Here is a 21,252-nt window from a genome sequence, read left to right as displayed (position 1 = left end):
CAATCACTTAGGTACATTTCTTTTACTCTTCATTAATGGACAATCATTTCAAGTTTCATAAATCTCAGCAAAGGTCTTTAAGCAGCAGCTCCTCACATTGTATCAATAATGTAACTAACTTTGTTGTGTTATTCATACAGGGAAAATTGGTGTGGCTGCAGCAATCAGGCTTAGACTTTTAGATATTCGGCACAGTTTCTCTGGTAGGTGGTTTCTTCTTTATGCCAGATCCCTTTGCTTTGCATGAATGTATATACTGCCAGTTGCTCAATAAAATAGCTAGAGCAAAACAGAGATAAACAGGTACATACAGATATAAAGAATTGCATGGATAATTATGAACTAATGTGAAATACATCTGCCAAGACCCACTTATTTTGAACTCTTTACACTTGTAAAAAGTACAAATCATATTACAAGACAAATAGGACTCAAAACAACATTTTTTCATTCTGGGCATTTAAGGAAATGGATTTTTTACAGTATGGTCTCAGTAAGACAAAGTATTTATGTTTACGTCAGAGATAACATTATGTTTCCAGAATGAGACAGTCACGTCCGCTTTTTTTTTCCAAGAAAGTTGATTGTGATCTGCACACAAATATGCAAAACATTGATTCTTCATGCAGTGTTATCCCAAACAATGCCACTTTCTGTGTAGGATAATTAGGAATGCATGATCATCACATTTTATTTCCTTTAGTGGATCTACGGTTTTCTTTGTGTTCGTGTTCCGTGCACAATATAACAGTTTAGGGATACGATTGTACACACATTTTTTGTAAGTATTACTTGGTATATTTACCAGGACTCACCCACTTAAAAAGTCTAAATTTAAACAATCAATATCTGGCTAAAACCAAATATTAATCTTCTAAAAGTATAGAAGGTATTAGAATATTTTGCAAAATGGTTTAGTTTAGTTCACAAGTCACTGAACATTATTTTTGCAGATAATGGTATCTTCATTCATTCATTCATCCATTTTTCTAAATGCTTCATCCTATACAAGGTCGTGGGGGAGGCAGGGATTATCTTGGCAAGCAAGGGGCACGGAAAACCCTAGAGGGGGACATCAGTCCATCGCAGGGCACACACTCACACCAGGGCTAATGTTCCCAGAAGCCAGTTAACGTTCCAGTTTGTTTTTGGACTGTGGGAGGAAACAGGCACACTCAACGAAAACCCACACAAATACTCTGGGTCGGGAGTTGAATCGAGGGCCCCAGGGCTCTGAGCCAGCTACGCTTACCATTGTGCCACACTGCCATCCTATAGTGGTATTTTGTTTTGGGTTTTTTTTCCATCAGAGTGCACAGCAAAGCTTGATCATTGAATCTAACCTTTTTCTGGACAATAACCTGAATGAATAACTTGTTACTTCACTGAGTGCTTGAAAAGGTTTGGCTGTTTGAAACTGAGTGCCAGGTCATTCCCAGGGAAAAAAAAAAGGCTGACCTAGTCACTCTCCAAACTTCCAAACATCAAAATCACAGTCATATCGTATCTGTTCAAGATTCAAGATTCAAGATTTATTTATTTGCCATATATAACAAGTGTATTGTAATTCTTACTCATTCTTACTCATTCAGCTGTACCCAGTACAGAAAAAAATAAAATAAAATAAAATGACAAACAGACATGGACAATAAATTCAGACATTAGACATTATAATACAGCCAAGACAGGACATAGTGCAAACAGTGCAGTACCTTAAAGTGCAGGTGCTAATTTGAGCTGTTTATGATGTGGACTGTTTGGGGGAAGAAACTGTTTTTGAATCTGTCAGTGTTCTGATAATGCAATACCTCCTATCAGAACCCAGGGGTGAAAACAGATCGTAGTCAGGGTGGAATGGGTCCCATTCATATGTGACGTTGTGCTGACTTGTGGGTGGAATGTTTTCACTACAAAAAACTTAAACAGAACCTGAGAGTTGATCAGATTGCTTTATTTAGATTGAAAACCAGCATTGCAATTGATTGGAAAGATTAGAACTAACTGTGGCTTTTGAGTGGGTTTGTCATTGTATTCAGTTTAAATTCAAAGCTGTAAGAGCAACACTTGTTCTACTAATGCAGATACACACTTTTGTTTCCTCAAAACTGAGTGACCAGAATTTTATATAGTTATTTATCTATATAGTTTGAAGGCAATGTATCAATGTCCATGTGATGGGTTTCTTCTTTCTGTAATTATGAATGTGAATATGACAGAGTTATCAGTCTTGTGCATCTTAAATATGCAAAAGTTCTTCAGTTTACCACCCCTTATCTCTTTTGTTTCTGACACAGCTGAAGAGGTGGCCCTGAAGAGATAAGGTCCACACATGACAGGGATAGGATAGCACCACCCTGCCTCCAGGGTTTTTAAAAAGCAATTCTCCAAAACTGGCAAAATTGATTATCTCTCGGGCTCCCTCCTGAGCGATATGACATAAGATACCAGTGGGAGAGACACACAAATCCATCCTTCCATTCTATGAACATTGTCTCTGTTTGAAGTCATAAAACTTATAAGGGATAATTAATAATTGCTTACACTTATACAGTGCTTTTCTGGACACTCCACTTAAAGCGCTTTACAGGTAATGGGGACTCCCCTCCACCACCACCAATGTGCAGCCCCACCTGGATGATGCGACGGCAGCCATAGTGCGTCAGAACGCTCACCACACACCAGCTAGCAGGAAGCAGGATAGTCTGATATAGCACCTTATCTCCCATTTTGAATTACTATCCAGCCATTTTCTAACTTCTTCTATTTTCTAAAACCTTGAAGAAGCTACCCTGGCAAGTAATGGGCACAGTTAGGATACACCCCAGACAAGATGCCAGTCCATCACAGGGCACACACAAACACTGACATGCACACACTCACATCTAAGGCTAATTTTCCCAAAAGCCAATTAATGTACCAGTATGTTTTTGGAAACCAGACCTGAAGACAGGGAAAACATACAGTAATAACTCCACATAGATAGCACCCCAGATCTGGATCTGAACCCAGGACCCCAGTGCTGCAAGGCAGCAATGCTAACTACTGCCCCACTGTGCTGCCCCTTTTGGAATACTATACCTGGTAATAAATAATAGCATCTATTTTGAAACTCACAATGTTTGAATGCATTTGCAATCATAGATGTTCGGTGTATGTTCATCAGAAAGGAAGTTTAAAATTAATGTGATGGTGAATACCCCACCAGGACATTAGAAAGTTTAACGCAAATGTGTAGTTACAGTAACATTTTGGGGGGTTAACCTCTAACCATATCCAAGGGCAAAAACCGTTAATCTAGAAAAATCTCAGGTGTCTGTGGCAGATCTCCAAAGTAACATAAACAGAAAATATGAGCGCCTTCTGTAGTTCATTTTTGAGCACCTACTTAACCAACAACCAATGCCTGACCAACAAGAGACACCTATCAGTCAATTGTCCCAATATGTTTGCTCTTTCAAAATAAATTTGTTTAATTGACCTAAGAAGATAGATACCAGAACAGATTTCTGTCCAAATACAACTGGAGGGCACCGTACGATGTTGGCAGTCATGCAAGTAATTAAGATTTTAATTATTTTTTTATTGACAAATACCAAATGTACATCTGGATTTCCATGATAAATCAATTTTCTATTCATTAATGGTATGAATAAATGTGCATTATTCTCTGAATTGCCCGGAAAATTAAGATATTTTTAAATGATCAAATCATGTTAAATCATTTTGAAAACCTGATACTTAAAGGCATTTGGTATCACATTGACATATTATCATTTTTAGGAAGGAGAGGGATTGAAGAAATATTTTAGTGTTGCACTCTGCATCTGACCTGATCAACTTTACATTAAAGTTCACCACGTTTTTTAGTGTAGGAAAAGAAAAAACTATCAGATCCAAACAAAAGAATTATTGTTTGGAATTGCAAAAATCCTTAATGGGTATGACTGATCCCTTACATTACAGACCATGTATTTTATAATAACTATTTGTCCTGTACATTTATATCTTGAACTGTAATATCCAATTTGTGATAGAAATAAATCTCTACATTTACAAGAATGTAGCCCAAAATGGTTGATTTTGTCTGCAAACAAAAAGGTAAAAAAATAAAAGATCAAAAAAGAAAGAACAGCACTATTGAATTTCAGAAATAGACATATTCCAAGAACACTCAATATGGGTCATTATGCTTTCATCCAACAAAACAGCTGAAGTGTTTGTGCAGTGCTGAGCTGAGTTATGGTATCATTCTTCCTGGATCTGTAATAACATGCCAGGCATCTATGTCAGGCCACTGTCTTCAATTCTCCACATCAAAGTGTGTCTGTGCGGACAGGAAAATGCAGATACATCAATTTGAGCTGACAATAAACCTGACACACTGCAAAGGCCACTTCAGAAAACACTGCTGTTGGCAGCAAAACAAGTAAATGTCAAACAATGTTTATCTGAGACTATAAAGCCATTTCAGAAGCTAGGGAATGAGGGATAATAGATAATATTGTTTTTTATATTTATTATACAAATATCTACTTCAGAAAATTCATCCCTGGGGTGGTATGGAGAATGAAGGGATTGTACTGAATGAAGATGAACACTGCTGGTGGCTCAGTTGTGTCCTGGTGATTACCATACCAACTTCAGCTAATAAATTGTGCCACTACTCAAAATAAAATATTGCTTTTTAGCAGTTTGGGATTTTTTTAAGTATGGGGGAAAAAAATGTGCTGTCTTCTACTCGACCCTGCTCCCAGTAAAATTAGATTTTCTGCCAATCACAAAAGCCCACATACTCTGCGTCTGAGTTCAATTCTCCTCCCCCTGAAAAGTCCATTTTAAGTAAAAGACAAAAGGAGACTGTTTCTTAAGTGGACAGTTCTATCTTATATGACATCAATCAGATCTCTTGCAAACATCGTGAGACGGTCTTTTTGCTCCTCAGCCATGCCGGAGTTATAGAAAAGAATTTTCTGCCCCTCGTTTTCTGAATGATATATTACAGTTTGTGTTCCACAGGATTCTCTGATTATCCCCCTAAAAAAACAGGTTTTGTGAAGGACTCTTGAAGCTGAATGAAAGGAAATTTGGAGGAGGAAGTCTGTGAGTAGCATGCATCTGGTTTAAGACTGTGTTCCCGTATGACTTGCCTTGGGCACAGCCAAGCAAAAAGCTTTATTTAAAAAGTACTTTTAAGTAAAAAACAAAACAAAACAAAATACCCTGTCAAGGAACTAAACAGAAACAGCAGCAGAATACCACAAAGAGTGAGCTGAGTAAGAAGTTTACCGACGGTCCTTCCTCTGTAATTCAAACTCACACAGGATTTAAGTGTAATGTGAAGGTGAGCCTTCTCTCAACTGATTAAACAACAACTTTGTCTTGATAAACACACTTTCGGAAAGATCTAAATGTCTAATATGATTGGGTTCACATAAGAACCCAGCTGATGAGTCTATGGAAAAGAGAGAGAATGTTTTTTTTAAATGTTTGTTGTATGTAATAATATACTGTAAAAGTGATCATATTAATGAGATCCCAAACAGTAGTTTAGTAAATGCTCATTGAAAAGGCCTTATGATCATTCCGCATTTTGGTTAATTGCCTTTAAGGTAATAAAGATACAGTTACGTACCTTAAGTGTCTGTCTTGAAATGTATATTTCAATGTTTGTTTTATTTCATGTGTTGCTAAAACACATAAACAGTCACTAGGCAGTACATTAACGTAATATTTTAGCATACAGATAATTCTGTGGAGACATCTTTATTTCTCCCATACATTACCAATCATTTGTGCACCCACTTACAATATACACTGGTATCCTTTAAAATGTTTTCCTTCATTGTCCAGGCAACTGCCTGAATTTTATTGCTTCCGTTTTTTAGTGCGGTGTGGTTTATGAAAGAGCCCAGTTGGGTCCGAAGGATTGTAATGCTTTTTCAGGTCCCACGACAGCTGGACATCTTGTAATCCCTGAAGAAGCGGGTCCTTCTTGCCCTTTAAGTTCTTTTACGCCACAGAACAATCTAGTGTATCTGGCAGCAGCAAGCTGGAATATGGTGAGCACACAGCTGCTCCAGTCTCGCCCTATCTCAAGCAGGTGGTTTCTCCTGTGCTGGCAGCCTGCGCTGCTGAAGGAGTCTCGTTATGGAAAAAGAGGAAACAGATGGGCGAGAAAAAAATCTATAAATAATGAACTGGGTCTTAAAAGTTACTGCTCAGAAACCACTAAGCCACTGTGAGTCATGACTCTAGACCTGAATTAGCCATTACTACAGACTTGGCTTGAAAGAGTAGTTAGAAAGTAAACATCTACACTGTAAAATACAGAAATATTTCTTAGATTGCAATAATGTATTTTTATTCAAATGTGTTTTTTATTACATTCAAACTAGTCACATCTAATTAGTTAAATTATATTCTACTAATTAAGGGCAATCTGTGGATGGAACCTTTTTTTCGCTGGCTACACAGATTAAAAGCAGTCCCCTAGAGCTCATGTTTTTCACATAAAGTATATTTATTATACTTGTAATCAAAGTATTTTACTCACATTGCCTTGGTTTTAATGTTGATGCACACACAAAATGACGATACAAAACACTGAGTGAAAAAGTACAGGGAGAAATAACAGCAAACATTTCAAGGTGATTGTCTGAGAAGTTTATTTGGTTCATAATCTAACAAATTTAGATAAAATTCATCTAAACATTAGAAGAAAATCCCTTCATGCCACTTGCATAACAGAAAACAGTATTCCTTTAAAATAGAAGAAAGTGGAAACCAAAATGTATCATACTTACATTTTTATATCTTTAATATATACTGAATACCAAGTATATAATAAGTGCTATTACCTCTATTTTTGGGGAGATGAATACTATAAAGAGTTGAAGTAAAGAGACTGATATTCTGGCCTTAATTGTATAGTTACAAATATTTTTCCCATCACCATATTAAAAAAGTACCTTTTTACCTATTAAAGCAAAACAGTTCAATAAGCCACCTTAACTCTTATAGTAGTAATTTGCTGGTGTCTAGTCTCGAAATACCAGAGATGTTATTTCAGTTGCTAAGACTAAAAAATGAACAAAATGGTTTGTGGAGCCTAGTATTCCCACCTATACAATGTTATTACCAGTCTAATATTTCCTCTTTATGAAATATGGAATCTAAATTAATAAAGCCACAAGCCTTCTGATTACATTAAGAAATACATGTCAAAGGGTATCAGTTTATGAACTTTGAAGTATGCTCTGGACGTTCAGACCCTGTGTAATTTAATCTGCTGAATAATGAATTCAGGGCATTTGACATTGTCTGTATAGTTCAATACTCAGTAAAGTTCAAGAAGTTACTTCTTCTTTGAACATGAAATGACTTATTCAGGCTTTACTTATTCAAGTCATAACACAAGACAGACATTTATTAACTCCTCTCTAATCACACAGGACAAACCCTTCATACACTTTGTATCAACTGTAATTGCTGTGTGCCACCGAGCTCCCAACACTACCCGAATATCCGGTCTCGACTCGTGTGAGTGATCTCCACCTGGCCTGCCGGGAGGCTGTCTCGCTGTCTGCGTCAGAAACTGGAAATCTGTGCAATGAGTCCTGCGGGATTGCCCATCAAATGCCCATGCTTCAGTGCGCCTAGGCATAAACCATTGTTAAATTCTATACAGAAAACTTCTGGGCTAAAATGTAATGAATTGTACTAAAATGTAGCTAAAGCTACATTTAGCTAAGCTAAAATGTAATGAATTTGCTCTGAAAGAGCCACAATCCATTCCAAATCCCTTTTCAACTGTTCACGGATGCCTATGGCTCTTTATCGCTGATAAATGATTGGAAGTCATACTGTAGGATTCAGTGCCACTGACTGACCCACACACTGCAGCACAAGTAACACAATGTGACCCAGGTCCATCTACGGACAGTGTTCATACAACACCTGTGCTCTGTGATCCAAAAAGTGTCATTTTAGCTTTTTACTATCATGTCTTCCTGGAGGATTTAACACAACCAAGACATTCTTAGACATATTTCCTGCCAGCAGCCTGTAACTCACAGCTGGCAACCCACTGAAGCTCAGCAGGTGTGAACCTGGTCAGTACCTAGATAAGAGACCTCATGGGAAAAACTAAGGTTGCTGCTGGAGGAGGTGTTAGTGGGGCCAGCAGGGGATGCTCACCCTGCGATCTGTGTGGGTCCTAATGACAGGGACACTATAATGTAAAAAGGAGATGTCCTTTGGATGAAACATAAAACATAAAACCCCAGGGTGTTTCTCCTGGCCTAATTTCCCCCTGGCCTTTACCAATCAGGGCCTCCTAATAATCCCCATCTATGAACATCACTCTGTTCTCATCCACACTGATAGCTGGTGTGTGATAAGTGATATTGGCGCACTATGGCTGCCGTTGCATCATCCAGGTGGGGGCTGCACATTGGTGGTTGAAGGGAGTCCCCATTACATTAACTGTAAAGCACTTTGAGTGGAGTGTGAGGAAAAACACTATAGAAGTGTAAGGAATTATTATTATAAAAGGAGTAGTTTGTTTTAAGGTATGCCTTGTTTTGCAAGCACTATGGAGTATAAAACAACGCAGTTTCTTGTAATCCACAAATGGATCTAATTAAAACAAACATTTATATGCCCCTAAAATTACTGTTCTTGTTAACACTAAAGTCTTTAACTTTAAGATGAAAAAGAAAACAGATAAACATCACCTTTCATGATGTAATGGCTGGGTTTTTTATGATATTTCATCTGACTATTACAGACCAGACAGCGTAAGGCAGTTAAGAGAAAAACTTAAGATTAATAAAGATTAATAAAAGTAATATAGTTGCAATAATGAGCTGTCAGGTCCAATTTTAAACTCACAAGAATGAGTACTGATGGTGTACTACCAGAAGGGACACATTTTGGGGACTGTGGGGTACAAGTCTCACATCTCTTTCCCAACTATTTAGACAACACATTTTAAGCAGGAGATAATGAAAAACAAAAGCAGTTTATCACACTACATTTAATATAAAGTGGGTACAGAAAGTCACAACCCCCTTTCAAAATTTGTACCTTTTGTTGTATGACACTCTGAAAATAAAAACAAAATTAGGCTTGTTCCATTTTTATTTACACTCAGTAACTCACATTAGAATAGTGAAAATAGAATTCTTAAACATTCTGAAGATTAATATTTCAACAGTAAAATACCTTATTTGGATAAGTGAACACCCCGCTACAACTGCATTTGTAAACTTGCTCAGGTATAACCAATCACCTTACAGATCACTCAACAAACAAGTTAGCTCCAACCTGTGATCAACTGTGGTGATTTTGATTAGTTCAGAATAAAAGCAGCTGTTTCTAGAAGATCCCACTGTGTGGAAGTCCAATGAATCCACTATAGGGAGAAAGGAGCTTTCAAAAGAACTTTGAGATAAAGCTGTGGAAAGGCACAAGTCAGGAGATCGGTATAAAAATATTTCAAAGGCTTTAAGTTTCCCATGGTGCTTCTCTTCAGCTGGGACTGGGGTACTTGTCAGGATAGAAGGGAAGATGGATGGTGCAAAATACATGAACATTCTTGAAGAAAACCTGCAGCCTTCAACCAGGAAGTTGAACATGACAAGGACCCAAAGCACACCATTAAAAGCAACCGTACAGTGGCTAAAGAACAGGAAGGTGAATGTCCTTGAGTGGCCTAGTCAGAGCCCCAACCTAAATCCCATTGAAAACCTCTGGAATGACTTGAAGAGGGGGGTTCATCAACAGTCACCACGCAGTTTGACTGAGCTTTAACAATTCTGTAAGTAGAAATGGGCAAATATTACTCTCTCTAGGTGTGCAAAGTTGGTAGAGATGTATCCAAACAGACTTAAGGCTGTAATTCAAGCAAAAGGTGCTTCCACCAAGTATTAACTCAGGGGGGTGTTCTCTTATCCAACACAGTTATTCTTTTTTCACATGGATGTTGCAATGTACAATTTGTAAATAAAACTGGAACTAGTCTGATGATTTTATTTGCCTTATTTTTGGGCCTTAGGGCAAGAAAGGTGAACATTTTGAAAGGGAGTGATGACTTACTATACCCACTATACATTAAGTGTACAAATTCTTCAGTTATCTCACTCACTTTGTCCAACTATGAATGTTTTTCGTAGCCTTTTCATTTACTCAGACCCTGTCTTAATAGGTTTAAAATATATACCGTGTAGTTGACATTTTGTGTGTCTTACATTCAATATATTGGGTTTTTTTCCCAGTGGTGTGATAACTTCCATCTATATTGTAACTGTAATTTCAATAAAGTTAAATTGAATAAAAAAGTTGATTTAAGATGATTTTTGTTTGCCATTGTCGCTAATCTGTGTGAATCTTACAATAATTAAACTTCTCCAGCATGTTCCAAACAGTGGGCAACTTTGTGTCCAGAATTAAATTACCTCATTATAAAACATAAAACTTATGGCAGGCGAACATATTGCCGGCTTTGCTCTTCTGAGAGATTCACGTTGCCATCCCAACTATTGGAAGGCATATGATGCACCTTAAAAGGAGAAAAACATTTAATGAATCCTTTTTCCTTTAAACACAAAATTTCATATTTAATTTAAAAAAAAAACAGATGATCTGCCGTCTCATGATTAAAAAGAAAATTAATACTCACTTTTGGTGAACAGTTTGTAATAATGTATAAGGAAACTGCTAATGACAGATATGATGGTGTAGCTGGGGAATCATTTGTGTTAAGGAGCTGCTTAGCTGATATGAGCAGAATGCGAGACGTCACTCAGAACTTAAATTTCTCAACAATACAGTCTGAAGGAAATTCAACACAAACCTGTGGTAAATAATAATAATAATTGCTTACACTTGCATATCGCTTTTCTGGACACTCCACTCAAAGCGCTTTACAGGTAATGTAAACCTTTACAGGACTCTCCTCCACCACCACCAATGTGCAGCATCCACCTGGTAAACAACATTACTTCTGTGTTCACTGTGGTCCAGTAAGAACAAATAAGAGAGAAGCAAACACTTTTCTCGCCAACTGGTGCAGAGTCCATTTTCTATAGCATGCAAAGAAAAAACAGCTGAGTAAATGCTACTCTACAAGGTGAGAAAAACGAGGTAAAAGTAGGCATGTATTCGCCTGAGGTAACGTGTAAATCTGTGTGATTGTCTAGATCGAGTACCACAAGTTCAGGAAAATTAAACTAAATACGCTGTTCTCTAAAAACACTTTTTTTGCGTGTACAGGTTTTAATCAGATCTCAACCCATGTAAAGATTTAGCACCTAAGCATGCACTTTTACATAAAGACTAGAAAAAAACACCCATGCTCTGCCCTCTCCTTAGCGCTTATTTTCTTCCCAAAACAGCATCATAGGATTTTCCTGTTCTCCGAACTTGGAGGTCCTTGAACCCCGCTGTGGAAAGCATCTTGAAGTACTCCGGGGCCGGCCGCTCCTTGCCCTCAGTGTGGACGAGCATGTTGAGGGAGTTGTGCAGAGCGTACACTGGGCCTCTTCTGTTCTCACTCAGGAGGGCTTCCACAATCAGGACCCCGCCACCTGACAGGCAGAGAGACCGCACTGAGGCCAGCGCCAAGACAGACTACATCTGCTCCTGACCCCATGTACACAGCAGCAGAGCGGTTTGGGTTTCTTTTGCATTCCCCTTTTCAGTGTACCTTTTCAAAAAAATACTTCCAATCTGCAGAGCCTGAGAGATGTGTTATTTCTTTTTTTCCCATTTGTGACAGTTAAAACACAACCCATGTAATATTCTTTAAAAAGTCTAATTAAAGCTAGTGGTTGAATACTATTATATTAAGATGGAAAAAAATTATAAACAAATAAGTCTTTCTATTACATAAAATTAACACCCACCCTGTCTTGTATTGTCTGATGGTTAAATTGTGTTTCTTTGTACCCATCTTGTTCTACACAAACAAATCCTGCATTAGGGTTCAATTTTTGCTCTTGCTAATATTTTTAGTCATTGCAATCACTTATCTTGTAATTGGAATATGAATGAAAGCCCTAGAACCCCTTTTATGAAGTGCTGGCATACAGATGGTGAAAAACAGGTGTTCAATCTTACACGTTTCTCCCTGAAAAATACAAATTTTATCTTGAGCTCTGAAAGCTCTGTTGTCGTTTTTAATTACTTTTATGGGGCGCTGGGATTAACCGATGGAACTCCTACCAACAGAAAAAGAAAATGTCAAAACTGCAAGCATGAGGCTAATTACTGCCAGGGACCCCAGATTCTCCTCCTCAACAAAGGAGCGGAGTTATTCAGCTCTCACCTGCGCGTATTCCGGAGCCTGAGTAAGTAATCACCCTGAAAAGCCCACCTCCTAAGACAATCTCCAAGATTTAAAGCCTCTAAGACGTGTGCCAAATTGCAGTCGCACTTTAAATGCAAAACCCCAGCGGGCTGCTGAAATGCAGCTCACGTAAATGAGTTCCAGAGCGGTTTACTTGCAACCGCGCACTCGAGATATCAACGGAGAATGGAGAGAACCTGGCTGGCACCGCGCGTAGAGCTTCTGCAGCAGCTGCACGCACTTCCCCTCCTTCCAGTCGTGAAGGATCCTCGACACAATGTACAGATCAGCCACCGGAACCTCCCCGCTGAAGAAGTCACCTGCAAGCAATCGCAGAGAGTGCTGTGAGCAGCCTCTATTAACATGCACACATGCAGATAGAGTTATAGGATTCCATGCGTACTTAAGGCAGAACATGGGCTGTGGAGATAAGTCTGCCACGCGCTTTCTGTACCACCTCCAGCAGTTACTGAGACTTGCTTTCACCATGGTAACAGTTCAAATTGGGTAACGTTAACATGCTCTAATTGGGCACAGACTGTGATGCGTGTTCTTTTGCATAATAAAGCATGTTGTAGCCGGGCAGTTCTTGTGGGAGGTCTCCAGCAAGATCCCAGTTTGGAATATCTAAGCCCATCTACACTTCTATGATTTTTTTTTTACAATCCCTCTGAAACACCTTCATTCAAACAACTATTCTGGAACTCGAGTTGGCTAGACAGAAGTGGCTTAGCATCTTGGGCACAGGGGCAGCTTTGGGTTTCTCAGGATCTTTCAACATTCCCAAAGTAAAGTGGCACCACACCTGAGATAGGGTGATACAACATTCTTAAGAAAAGGCCATGGCAGTGGAGTGGTGTCAATAGTTCTGACTAAGAATAGTTCATTTCTCAACAAGTTTGGTATACAGACTATTACACGCACTGGGCTAGCAGTATTCCCAAAAGCCTCAGTGCCTAATCTCCCCAATTTTGAATGTGTTTTAGAAGCTATATAGAAGCTATATAAAATATTTTAAACATGAAATATAAAATGCAATATTCTGCTAGAAAAACCTGTGAAAACTTTCACCCTTTTGTCTGCCTCACTCATTGCTATTGTTTCCTGCACTGTTCTATAATATTTCACAGAATATACAGTACAGTCCCTAAAACCTGTTCTCTTCTCCACCTTTTTTTATTGAGTAACTTTTGCTCATTTCAGAAGATCTCTGCATTTCTTTAAAGCAAACAGAAAAGCCCCCAAAACTTCATACAAATGTGTCTTGAGGCCACATTTCCAGGCCTCAAGGCAAAAAAAGACGTTTTACAGCTAGGCATTCTGATTTATTATTTCATGTATTTTTATTTAAATACAGTTGAATTTTTCCTTACAAAAACAGACCCAGAGGATGGAAGCTCTTCTAAAAGAGGCTGTTGTTATCTCCTACTGGGGGAGGTGAGACCTGCAGGAACCATGAGCCTCATTACAGACAGAGCCTGTCCAAGAGCCCAGAGCCGGACCTGGGAGATCCGACCGCAGCCCAGCAATCCTGAATTGGACACAGTTTTTCTTCTGCCTCCCCAGGGAGACATCTGGAGATCTCTTCCATGGAAAGTCACAAGGAAAGAAAAAAACCCTGCAGCTCTCCTTCAGAAAGCTAACCTTATTCTACACTACTGTATGTTCAGGTTACTGGACCTGACAGGCTTGTTTTTTGCAAGTTCGCTTTTATGCATTAAGGCACGCGCACGAGCCAAACATCTTTGACTCCCACTTGTTATTCATACCATCTTCTTTTCATGTCTTCTATGAATTGTAAAGCAGCCGGGTATCTGTATACAGCCGGCACAGCCTCATAAATACTTTAAGGAGCTCTCTGTGGGGAAGAGCCAAGTGCCTAGGAATGAAAGTCCCACTGATTACACTCTCATATTCGCAACACACACAGATGAGGTGAACATAAAACAACAGTGAGGGCTGAAAATAACCCATCAGCCCACATTCACCATTCCTCACTTTTCAAATCATGGATACTGTATATACAGGATTCTCATTTGGGATAGCATATCAACTGCATCATCCTGAGCCAAAACATACTTACAGAGTGTTCTAGTCTCTAAGTGTTCTAGTCTCTTTGCCGGTTTTGTGCCTCCATATATGAGTTTATCATCGCTAAACCTGTAACACTAGGCTTGATTTATGCTGCTAAAGCTATCAGAAAAGTAAGCCTCTCATAATTTGTTTCATCTTCCAGGTGGGACACTTGTTTTGGGGTTTCCTCATTAAAATATTAATCTTGTACTGAGTGGAAATGAAATAATAAATTTGTGTTCACATATTATGTTTTATATACCTCATGTGGTTTTATGCAATAAAGACCTGACTATAACATTTTCTTTACTATATCAAATACATACAATTAAAATTGCCACCTCAGTTGAAAAACAAACCAAACAACATTGTAAGATCTGTTCTTAAAATGGATTTCATATTTTGTCACATTGCCAGGGTGAAAAGTTTTCTTAAAATTCTATCAAAAGATAAGAAGACCCCACAGTCAAAATAATAAAGGATCTTTTGGCAACAATTGTTTCAATGTTTGCCGTATGCATAAGCAATATGATAATCATGCGATGCAGTGGAAAGAACTTTCCACTGAACTGAAATCCATTTGAAAACAAACCCTGATGCTTTTATTCACAGAAACACAAACTTTTAAAAATCAAAAATCAAAAATGCAGTTATTCCTCTTCCCAGGGCATTACTTTAAAAGCTGAAATGTACAATACTGACACAAATGCAATGAGACTCAATGAATGTTCCCTTGAAAACATCTCTGAAGAGTGCGGCACAGACCTCTACTGGCAGCTTGGAGTAGTGAAACCATTTTGACCCGTCCGTATCAAAAAACAGAGCGGTGCCCGTCAGTACCTCCAATGTGTTATTCACCATAGGACGCATATGCTGCACACATTTACAAAATCCCAGTTCATCATTCTCTGACTTTTGCCTCACATGTGCGTGTCCTTTAGGAGATAATTCACACCTTTTATGTGAAGTGAAATGTTCCTCCTTCTATATTTGCGATAGTAATCATATTTTGAAAGCAAAGCACTAAATTTCAGAAATGATCTTCTTTATTCCTCATCAAGATTATTAACATAAGTTGAACTTTACCTAATTACTTGGACCCAATTTTTTTTTTTATTCATGGGACTGAATGTTTGGTTTTAAAAAGAAAACGTAGTGCACTCAAAAATAAACTGTGCATGGAATGGTGAAGTGGCGCAGTCTCCATTGCCAGGGTCCAGTCCGTCTAGGTCCTTTCCACTTATGCCTGCCACTAAGCTGGCATCGCACCTGACCCCCAACCTTCGTTTTGCAGGCCCACAAGACGGCCCTACATTGGCTTTTGGGCTGAGCCCAGCCGGGTTATGTGGGCTGCCCAGCCACCAGGCGGACACCACCCCCAGGCCTGGCTCCAGGGGCAGGTCCCGGTTAGCCCTGGCCCTGGCAGGGTGCATTCGGTTTGGGCATCTCATTAGGATGCCCCCCGGTTGGCTTCCACTGGAGCTGTTCTGGGCACGTCCCACTGGGCGGAGACCCCGTGGCAGACCCAGGACACGCTGGAGGGACTATATCTCTCGGCTGGCTTGGGAGCGGCTGGGGACCCCCCAGGAGGAGCTGGAATCCATTGCTGGGGACAGGCAAGTCTGGGCTGATCTACTCGGCCTGCTCCAACCACGACCCTCACCAGGAAAAGCGGAGTAAAAATGGTTGGGTGGATAATTTGTTTTTGTTTACTTGTGTTTTTTTTATTCTAATTTATCAATCTTCCCGCACTTTTCCTTCCAGGAGAGATAATGATATTAACAATATACTTTTAAGACAGTAACGTTCTGGATATTCCAAATTAATACTTTAACATCTTAAGCTTCAGTACAAATTAGCACCAGGTATAATTTTTTTTTGGCGTTTAAACGAGATGCATGATGCATTTAGTTGAGAAGCTTATTGCATTTATACGAGATAGTATTGCGTTAAAGTAGTAACAGGAAGCCAAAAGTCGGTATAAGTCTTACTGTCATGTCATGGTAAGTTAATTCCATTCAATTTTTAAAGAGTAGGCAAAAACCTATGTACAGTACACATTTTTGCAGTTTCTCATATGTTTGGAAAGCTGTGTCATTCTACTTGTCACAGAAATGGTGAAAACGACACGTGTGTAACCCAGGAATGCTCAGACACAGGCTGTTCTACTTCATGTATACTGAAGACAGTACACAAGCTCCTTTAGATTATTTTCCCAAAAAGGCAGTATTGTTCACAAATTAACTATCACGATTAAGTGCAATATTATCTCAAAATAAACACAATAAGTTTTTTATTTAAACGCAATAACTATTAAACATTTTTTTCCCCTCTATGGCGCTAATGCGCTTTTACACTTATGGACTGAACACAGCATTACATTTAAAGCTCTTTCCACAAACAGTTTTATTATACTGTAGTGTAAACTAAACTGTTAGAGATCATTATGTCCATATTTCTACTGTAAATACACTGAACTAATTGAATTGCTATACATACGTATATTAAAAAACTAGACCGGTCTTGATAGGGTATTTGGAATGTTTTTATAGGCAGGAGGATTCGTTTATTTAAAAGATTTAATCTCAAGTGGAATGTTTGTAATTAAGGAATGCTTGATTATATAAAATCACTGTGTTGAGTAAATGTGAAGAATATGTGCAGTTCTGATAAAAGCATGTGAAGCCCAAAAGGTGGTACTTTTGTATATTTTAGACCTAAATAATCATTGGAACTTAATTAGACAAAGTCTTAATACAAATGAAGAGAGCCTGAATAAATATATAACATTACCACATACTGTATATTTGAATTATTTAAAAAAATGTTTGAACAGTACATATCCTCTTGGCAAATATGTTTGTGAACTGTTATACTAATAAATTCAATAACTGGTGGTACCTCCTTAAGTAGCAATAACTTTAAATAGATGTTCCTGTAAATGTTCATCAACTTCTAGGAACTTTGGCCAATTTTTCTTACAGAACTGCTTCACGTTAGTGACATTTCAAGGGTTTCCTTTCACAAACTGCTTGCTCCAAGTCCTGTTATAACATTTCAAAGGGGTTTAGGTCTGAACTTTGATTTGGTCAATCCATAACGCAAATTATTTTCTTCTTCAGTCAGTCTGTTGAAGATCTGCTTATATTTACAGGATTACTTTCTTGCTGCATGACCCACTTTTGGCTCAGCTTCCGCCGACAAATAGACGCCCAGACATTATGCTCCAGAATCTGCTGATGCAATACAGAATTCATGGTTCTGTCGATGATTGCAAGCTGACAGGGTTCTGAGGCAGCAAAAACAGCTCAAACCAGGATGCTGACACCACCAACCTTTGATGGTTAGAATAAGGTTCTTTTGTTGGAAGACAGTGTTTGATTTTCACCAGACAAAAAGGTTTCTCATTTTTAAATGAGAAACCTTTTTGTTTTTTATCAAAGTTCAGCTCATTACTAATCTGTCCAGAGAACATTCTTTCAGTAATCTTGTGGGTTGTCCAGGTGCGCTTTGGTGAACTGACCCAAGTTGCAATGTTTTTAACAGAGTAGTGGTTTCTTCCTCAATGTCCTTTAGATATCTTTAATGTACCCCGGCATTGATGTTATGATTGACATTTAATCAGCTTAGAAGTACACTCATAGCTTTCCTGCAACAAAAAGCCTGCTGGGACATTCCAGGCTGAAGCACAGCTGAAGCTTGATTTTGTCCAGTATTGAATGGATAGATGGATAGTCTTGGCATTGCAGTGGATGGGAGAATGGTATTGCAGTGGTCCCCTTTCAGAGAAGCCTGCTCAGTTCCAAAAGCCAGTCCTTCACAGAGATATTAGTTCTGAGAAGATCTTCAGCTCCTCTTCTCCCATTAAACATCTCTTCAGTCCTCAATCCCCATGGGAGCTGGAACAGACAAATTCCTGACGAATTCCCTAATTCTCGGTTTCTCTTCTTCCATATAAAAGAAAACTTTCCTGTTATTTTCTGCAAGCCATTGAAAACTCAATCAGGCTCACCTTTCCACGGCCCGTCTTCTCCACATTGGAAAATACATGTTCCCCATCTCTTCTGAGATCTAGATGAGCCCAGTATCCAACTTTTGAACACTACTAATCTAGTGCACTATAAAGACTACAGAGAATCCAATCTAATAAAAGAATACAAGACATGCCAGAAAGACTACTAAACTCTTAAGTGAATCCATCTTTGTTTACTAATCCACCCATAACAAAATCCCTGCAAGTCTTCATGGTCTTTTTCTCAAATCTGAATCTGGTTGGGACTGCTGGCTGGCTGGCTGGCTGATATTAAAGCACAGGAGCTGAATAAACACTCCTGTGCCATCTCAACTCCTAAACTACTAACCCTCGCTAGACAGCAGGAGCTTAGACACAGCTCCCCTGCCCTCTGCACCTGAATGCTGATATAATGACTACTGCTACTATTGCTGCTACTCATGAGGAGTGTCCAATTAAGCACAGGAGCCAATCAGACAAACCCCTTTTTCTGTGACTGAATTCCAGCCTGCAGGAATTCAATCAGTAAGTCAAGACCAGTGTGTCCAATTTACTGCAGAGAATCTAAGGCTTTAACTAAGCCACAGCTTTCTCCATCAGACTCTTCTTTACCAAGGTTACCAATATCTGGAGGTGACTATATCTTCCCCACAAAACAGGGAAACATGCCTAAATCTTTGCCCCTTTTCTCATTTCCTCTACATTTGTTTAACAAAGACAAAGTTCATTCACCAAAGAAAACAAAACAGTTTGCCCATAAAATATTGCATTGAAATATGATGTCTGTTGGGAAAGCTTAAAATAAATGTCCTATTTTGTTTTTTCTAAGCACAGAACCTAGGCTTGTGATTTAATTAACACATTTATAATAAAAAAACAGAAGAAAGCTCAGAGAATATCCCCCAGGTCAGTAGGATTAAATCACTATACAAAATTACAACTCAGAAAAAAAGCTACCTACAACTTCCAATGTGGCACTGACAACTTTTTACCATAACACTGAAAGAACTGCAGCAAGAACTGTTCTGATTTGCCGCACACACAATTCACTTCTCTCTCAAAAGATTCTCAATTTCCCTGACTGAAGTTCCTAGAGTTGTGCTCTAGATGGCGCACTTACACTCCAACTTAAAACACTTCTCTCAATCATTTCCCATAAATGATATAGTGTCATTTGTTATTTTGTAACCTTCCTGTTTATTTTTCTGCTTAAAAAAGTACATTGTCATTCAACAGTTAAAGCTGTTGTATGCTGTAACCCTTCTTAAAGATGTGTAACATTTTAACGGTTCATGACATAAGTAAACGCAATACATTTAATATTTACTCTGCTAGAGTGATTAGATTTTCCAAGTGTTTACACATTTTAAACTAAACTCTCCAATGCACTGGTATAGTTCGCATAAGAACAAGTGAAGTATTAGGTAATGCATAAGCTCTATATTACTGTTTTGACTGACAGCACTGCGAAAGTGTTATCTTGTCACTTTGCCCGAATTTATCCCAATTCCCACCTCAAGCAGATACTAAACGTCAGAGAAAAATGATGAAAGTTAATTATACAGTAGCTGCACAATTCACCGCTGCTGTCAGCTCCATATTTCTATAGCCAGAGCCTTTAAAAGACCTAAGACAGCATAAATGCTTTCTGATGGGCTTAGATGAATGGCTTGCCTTCTTTATGCTCCTTCATATTCGACTTGGACAACATAATGCACAGTGAAACCAAGATTAAACAAAAAGCTTTGAAAAAGCCTAGAATACTGAAGCAATTTGGATCCCAGCAAACAACGGAAGCACAGTCTCTTGGTATTGTTAAATGTAAATATACCCCAAAAGCAAAAAAATACCTAATATAAAATTTGAAACACTGTGTTTTAAGAACTCAGGACATTGTAACAGCTGTTGTGGATGAAGCCATTTTATACATAGACTCTCTCTAGTGGTGCTAATTGCACTTGTATTGCACTGTACATCAAATATCAGAAAAAGATGAAGGAATATAGTCCCAGATGAGAGTATAGCTCTTCTGAATTTCTAAGATTCATATCCAAAACCTGCTTAAACTGAGTGAAATTTCAAAATTCCTAATTTCAGACCACCACTTGATCAAAAAGTAGCCCTACTTTTTCCCTGCCTATTCACAGTGTCCTTGATGTCCAGACACCAAAAAAAACAAGCCTACCTTCTTGAAATGTAAAGGTATCGCTTGGTTGAGAAAAGTTCTTCTTGGAAGCTTGCACCACTCGAGGCAAGTCGAAGATGATGACAGAGGAGTCTGGATAGGCCCTGGACAGCTCGCGGGCCAGAGCTCCTGTGCAGCCTGGAGGACAACAGAGAGAGAAGAACGAAGCTGGAAGTCGAGCTGCTTTATAGAAATGGAATTAGAGGTTCTTTTCAACTGACACAATAGGTCTGCATATTTATTTCAGGTATTGACAGGTAGAGAATATGATTTTTCTAGGTTAGTGTTCGATGAGCAAAGGTTTTCTATTGTTTTTATTTTTATATCCAAAATAGTGCTTATCACGAATGGACACATTCCAGCTAATTAATACTTAGACCTTCTAGCATGATCAGGCTTGGAACATCAGTTTCAACAGTGACAGTAGCACTGGTCTATAAATCAAAAACTCCTGATGTTCATGATGACTTTATGAATGTAAAAATGAAATGCCCTCGTCAATTAAGTAATTGTACACTATATAGCACCCTGAACATTTGAACTTAAGAGCAGAGGAAAATAAGACATACCTTTCAGAAAGGTTTACTCAGACGAGAGCTGTGACCTTCCTTGTGTTCACTTTAGAAAATTACC

At 38.6% G+C, this 21,252-nt stretch overlaps 1 protein-coding gene across 1 annotated transcript in view; it reads right to left on the bottom strand.

The window, feature by feature from the left end:
- Positions 1 to 6,648: 6,648 nt before the first annotated feature.
- The window catches only part of asmt2 (acetylserotonin O-methyltransferase 2), a 30,110-nt gene continuing 15,506 nt past the window's right edge, over positions 6,649 to 21,252 (bottom strand). Inside the window, exons 7-9 of the mRNA XM_006629626.3 lie at positions 20,620 to 20,757; positions 12,547 to 12,669; positions 6,649 to 11,588 (exon numbers count right to left, since the gene is read on the bottom strand). Coding sequence (XP_006629689.1) covers positions 11,377 to 11,588; positions 12,547 to 12,669; positions 20,620 to 20,757 — 473 coding nt within the window. The 3' untranslated portion in view covers positions 6,649 to 11,376. The remainder of the gene's footprint in view (positions 11,589 to 12,546; positions 12,670 to 20,619; positions 20,758 to 21,252) is intronic.

The sequence above is a fragment of the Lepisosteus oculatus genome, chromosome 1 (assembly GCF_040954835.1).
Source record: "Lepisosteus oculatus isolate fLepOcu1 chromosome 1, fLepOcu1.hap2, whole genome shotgun sequence".
Classification (NCBI taxonomy): Eukaryota; Metazoa; Chordata; class Actinopteri; order Semionotiformes; family Lepisosteidae; genus Lepisosteus; species Lepisosteus oculatus.
This window is presented reverse-complemented; position numbering and strand designations above follow the sequence as displayed.